This window comes from Coenobita brevimanus, chromosome 26, assembly GCF_032717465.1.
Source record: "Coenobita brevimanus isolate Jiangsu-jjx chromosome 26, ASM3271746v2, whole genome shotgun sequence".
Classification (NCBI taxonomy): Eukaryota; Metazoa; Arthropoda; class Malacostraca; order Decapoda; family Coenobitidae; genus Coenobita; species Coenobita brevimanus.
This window is the reverse complement of record NC_136979.1, coordinates 16,666,776-16,672,775: the sequence shown is the minus strand read 5'-3', so window position 1 is coordinate 16,672,775 and position 6,000 is coordinate 16,666,776. Positions and strand designations below refer to the sequence as shown.

Below are 6,000 nucleotides of genomic sequence, written 5' to 3'. Positions count from 1 at the left end.
TGTTTTACAGGGAGGGGCACTAATCCTCCACTAACCCCACTTGTCACGTAGGGATGCCAACAGCATCTGGTGTTCCCAGGCGGTCACCCATCCAGGTACTAACCAGACCCAACGTTGCTTAACTTCTTCCTCACAAAAAAAAAAAAACAAAAAAAACAAAAAACAAAAAAACTAAAGCTATAATGTAATTACTGAAGTTACATGTTCTACATCACTGTTCTAAGTTTAACCTCTAATATGTCAAACCTTATGCGGGGATACCTGGCGTAAAACTAAATTATTTATAGTATTATTATGCCTGTATTCTTTTGCCACAACTACAGGGGTGACCAAACGCAGTGTTTGTTCATATAAAGCTAAGAGTCGCTGAACCTCTAAATCATCTAGTATGTTCCCAGCAGAGCATTATGGGTATCACTCCCTGTGGGAGTGGGGTAAACCAAGGTGTTCTTTGTCTTTTAATAAAAACCCTTTCCTTACAGAACTGATGATATCAGTAAATGTTTGATGCATCTGACTGGGGGCTTTATGACTGCTCAATCACTTACTTTGATTTACTCCAAATTACAAAGACTTGGCATTACTGCTACTGAAAATATAGAAATTGCAAGTAAGTGCCTATTGCCTCTAATATAATTAGTAAGTGCCTTGTAAGACTGCTTTCTAAATGAAATAGCTTACTACGTTTATCATATATAAATTCTCACTCAAGCATGAACTATTAAGTACTTGCTGAGTTCACTTCAGGTACTAAATATATCACTGGCACTTGAACTCTTCACTCACCTGAGTGAACAAGCAAATGTCTTTTTAGGTTACTTTTCTGAGCAAAGAATTTACCACATTCCTCACACTCGAAGTTCTTTACACCTGAATGTATTAGCAAGTGCTGGATAAGGGCACTTTTCCTCCCAAACAGTCTACCACATTCATTACACACAAACTCCTTCACTCCTAAATGTATCAGTAAATGCTTTTTTAGATCACCTTTAGAACCAAATTGCTTACCACATTCCTCACACTTGAATTTCTTCACTCCTGAATGAACAAGAGAGTGATCATTGAGATTACTTTTATATGTAAAGAGTTTACCACATTCATCACACTTGAATTTCTTCACACCTGAATGAATTGGTAGATGCTGGGTGAGGCGGCTTTTCTGGCTAAACTCTTTACCACATTCATTACACTTGAATCTCTTCACATTTGAATGAATTAGTAAGTGTTGGGTGAGATCACCTTTTCTCCAAAACTGCTTACCACATTCACCACACATAAATTTCTTCACTCCTGAATGAAGTTGTAGGTGTTGCTTGAGGTTACTTTTTGTACGAAACAGTTTACCACATTCACCACACTCAAATTCCTTCACTCCTGAATGAACTGCTGTGTGTCGAGTGAGGTGACTCTTGTAATTAAACAGCTTACCGCAATCTAAACATCTGAACTTCTCAACTTCAGTTGAGGGGGTGTATGTACCTTGGACAATCCCATCACTGACAAATATTTCCTCACTCACCTCATACAACTTCACATCTGGTTCTACCTTAACTTCCTGCTTTAATTCCTGATTCACTTCAACCTCTACCTTCATATCTGGTTTCTGCTTAATCACTTGCTTCAGTTTCTCATTCTTTTCAAACTCTGACATCATATTTGGTTCTTTTTCATCACCTACATTACATCCTCTCTCCTGCCTCTTCCCATACATCAAATGCTTCTTGTCTTCCAGTAACGGATGGTAACATATAACACACAAACTTTTGGTTGACGTGCCTGTTGCAAGATATGCTCTGACAATGAAATTAAATATTCTTTTGGGCAGCAATACAGGCTGTGAACCTATACGTGTCTACACGTAGCATTTACATTTCAGGCAATTTCCTGATGACCACACTGTTGATGTGTCTGCTTCACCGACCTGACTTCAGTTGTGGACCTGGAACAAGAGGTGCCATTAGACCAGCATCTCTGTGAACTGGATTATACTGTATAGGGCTTTGTAAACACACAGTCTGGAGGAACAACATAAAGATATGTGTCATGCCATAATTTTTACCTTACAGCTGGGGTCAGCAGAATCCAGGTCAGCTGCCCTGGTGCACTGACTGCTGGCTACTTTGTACATTTGACATTCACTCTTCAGCTGAATTGTCACCATTCACCTGAAACACAGCACAGTTCATTATACAGTAATCCCTCAATTCCCTGGGCCACAAACTCCCAAAAGATGCCAATGTTCACCGGATAATGCAAAGTTGGTCACCTCTTCCCAGCTCACAAAGTCATATACTTTCTAAAATCCCTTCCATAATAATTATTAGTGAACTGTACATAAATTCTGCAATATTTTAATCATTAGTTATTGTACCAGTTTTCTAGACATGATTTACCAATAAAAATATTGCAGAACAGTTACTATCTCTCTGTCTATTGCCAGACACCTTAATCCCGTAAGGGGTCGCCACAGACAAATTGCCTCCATGTCGACCTGTTGCCCTGCTCCCAGCTCACACCACCCTCTCTAATATACCTCTCCACTCCATCCCTCCATCTCATCCTTGGCCTCCCCCTTCCTCTCCCACCACTCCACCTTGCTCACATACACTCTTCTCGTCAGTCTTTCGCTCTCCATCCTCTCCACATGTCCAAACCACCTCAATGTGTTTCTCCTAGCGCTTCCTATCACATCCACATCCACACCACTGTGCTCCTTCACTTCCTCATTTGTCAGTCTGTTTCTCCATGTGACCCCACGTGCTCCTCTCAAATAACTCATTTCCACTGCTCTCACTCTTGACTTCTGTCCCTCCAACAAGGTCCAAACTTCACTTCCATATGTTAGAGCTGGTATCACAATACTGTCATGTAGCAGCTTTTTCACTTCCATGCTCACTTCCCTGTTTCTTATCACTGCTTTCTGGGAACCAGCAACATTTCTTCCCTGCTGCACCCTTTCAAGCACTTCACCCTCCAAACTTCCATCCTTACTCATCACATTACCCAAGTACTTAAACGTACTCACATTTTCCATTTCCTCCTCGTCCAGCCTCACTGTACATTTGCTGACTTCACTTCTCTCGAAGACTACAACTTTACTCTTCCCTACATTCACCTTTAGATTCCGTTTCTTACACACTCTCCCAAACTCATCCACCAAGCTTTGCAGCTCCCCTTCATCCTCACTTAACAACATAGTATCATCTGCAAACAACAGTACAGGTAGTTTCCACACACTGCCCTCTTTCAACAGGGCCACTCCAACATCCACTGCCCTACCTTGTATCTCTTTTATACATCCATATACAGACTGAACAACCATGGAGACATGACACATCCTTGTTTCAATTCAACCTTCATATAGAAAAATTCACTCAGTTCACTATCCACATGCACTGCAGCCTTAGCACCCTCGTGCATACTCTTCACAACCTTCAACAACTTCCCATCTACATATATTCTTAATACTTGCCACAATCCTTGTCTATTCACCCTGTCATATGTTTTTTCCAAATCCATGAAGGCTGCACAGAACTTCTTTCCCTTCTCTAGAAACTTTTCTACTAAATATCTAGGAATGAATGTCTGATCTAAACAACTTCTTCCTTTCCTAAATCCTCCCTGTTCTTCTCCAACATAAAACGACAAGTGGTCCAACAGCATTCATCACATAACAAGTCTCGCTGCATGTTTATTTTGAAATGCCTATCACGTAGTTTTCAAAATGATTAATGCTTCATCTGGCAAATGCTTAACCTGTGGAGAGCGACCATGCTTCCATAGGTATCGGGTGCCAAGCAACAATTTGTCTGAAATTTCGAGTTTTACAGAATTGAATGAAACACACATCATCGTCTTGGACATGTTTGCGCACATCCGGCATTATATAAATACGACCACATAAAGTCACGTGGTGGTGAGATAAAATGGCCAGAAGATGAACAGCTGGTGGCGTGAGCAACCCACCACCCGTGGTGACTGAAGTAGGCCATAGTCCGGGAAAATCAGCCCATATTTACCATGGCCTTGGCAAGGATCATGTGATTACTATATCATCAACCCTCTCTCTCTCTCTCTCTCTCTCTTTCTTTCAAATTACGATAAATTACCTTTACCTTATGCACTGCTGACAAAGCATACGTTATTATACAACTAAGGCCTCTTTCTCTCTCTCTCTCTCATACTACGATGAATTACCTTTACCTTATGCACTGCCGACAAAGCATATGATATTATACAATTTAGGCCTACCCGTAACTCTCTCTCTCTGAGAGAGGAGGGAGGGAATGGAGAATAAGAGAGACAAGAGGAACAGATGTTTATGCCTTATCTCCTCACTCAAAGGGTCGCTCCTTTGCCATTCCCGTATTTGTTCTCTCTCTCTCTCTCTCTCTCATGTGTGTGTGTGTGTGTGTGTGTGTGTGTGTGTAGATCCCCTAGTGCCTGGCAAGGAGTTGGCGGCGTCACGGGAGGAAAATTAGTGCGCGCTCCATGGTGTCTGTGCGCGCGCATATTCTGAGCGTATATGGGGCAGTGCATGGGTAGTATTGAAAGTTGCCTCCTGCCCCTATTTCCCATACAAATTTCAGCCACCTACTCCTCATGGCGCGGTTTTGGTATGCCTTTGAAAATCGTGCTCATATGAGGCCTATCGCTTTCGACTCTAAGTCCCAAATGAGGCCTATCGCTCTCAACGCGTTCAGTGAATGTGCCTGATGTTACTTATGAAAAAAGTACAATTTTCAAAACCAGAAACATGAGAAGGTGAAACCGTCAGCCGAAATCGCGGGCGCCAAATAAGCCTAACTCGTGGCGCATGAGATCAGTGCAGACAAATGTAAATTGATCTGTACTAATATTTTGCATTCAAGCAGCTTTATATTACTTGTGTATAGATATATGAATGTAACTTTTTCACATATTGAAACAGTATGGAAAAAGTATAAGTCAGAGTGATTAACTGGTGTTAGAGCTATGAGAAATATTCATCCCAAAAATGAGATGCTATGTTAAAGTTTCCATTCCAACCACAATACCTTTCATGAGACGAGCGTATCATTGCATATGGTCTTCGCCTGCGGTCTACTAACATCTTGCAATCAAATTACTTTATATTAGTTTCATATATACTGTGGGTACATGTAGATGTTGTATGTTCATGATTTGGTGTCGTTGCAGAGAATGAAAGGGAGGTGGAGGAAAGATTTAGGAAGTGGAGAGATGGCATAGGGCACAAGGACTTAAGAGTAAATGCAGATAAAATAAAAGCGATGGTATCTAGGGCTGGTGGTGGTACTGTCAAAGAGGTAGGAGAGTGGTCATGTGCGATCTGCCACAAGGGCATGGGAAGCAACTTCATCTTGTGCAGTGTTTGTGATAAGTGAGTGCATAAGAGATGTACGTAGTAGTACAGTATTAGAGGTAGCAAGCCTTAGGATTTTCCTTAGTCCAGGGTTATACTGTACCTAGTGAAGTCATGTGTCCAAAATAAAATGTGCCTGTACAATGAGGATGAGCACTACTGACAATGCAACAACACTACCGCAAGCTGAACAATGCGCATTCTAGGCTGTGGGTGGCATCCCCATCCTTGCCAAACTGGTTGCAGCCGAATTAGAGGAGCACACCACAAGCAGCAGTGGCTGGCCTAGTTTTGAGTGGCTTTCAAAGTCAGATTTGTGAGAGTCTGGTTAATGTCACTGAGGGGTCTTGTTCACCCTCCAGTTACTGTACATTCCTAATTTTGATATTCCTTGGTTTTTCTGATCTTCATGTCTTTCGATCAATTTCTACTGCTTGTAAATGACTTGTTTTTGCTGGAGGGGGGTGAGCAGTGGGTCAAAAATGGTAAAACAGGGCATTCATAATAAAAATGGCCATAAAAAAAACATTCAAAACACGTGAAAAAACATAAGACAAGCTGGATCTCAAAACTAAAATAGATGGAATGTTAATAAAAAAAAAATCCACTAACCTAATCTAACTTCATGAGGTAGCTAT

General features: G+C 41.4%; 1 protein-coding gene across 1 annotated transcript in view; it reads right to left on the bottom strand.

The window, feature by feature from the left end:
* Window positions 1-451: 451 nt before the first annotated feature.
* The window catches only part of LOC145393981 (uncharacterized), a 329,636-nt gene continuing 324,087 nt past the window's right edge, over window positions 452-6,000 (bottom strand). The window contains exon 3 of the mRNA XM_080267954.1: window positions 452-1,374. Coding sequence (XP_080124080.1) covers window positions 779-1,374 — 596 coding nt within the window. The 3' untranslated portion in view covers window positions 452-778. The remainder of the gene's footprint in view (window positions 1,375-6,000) is intronic.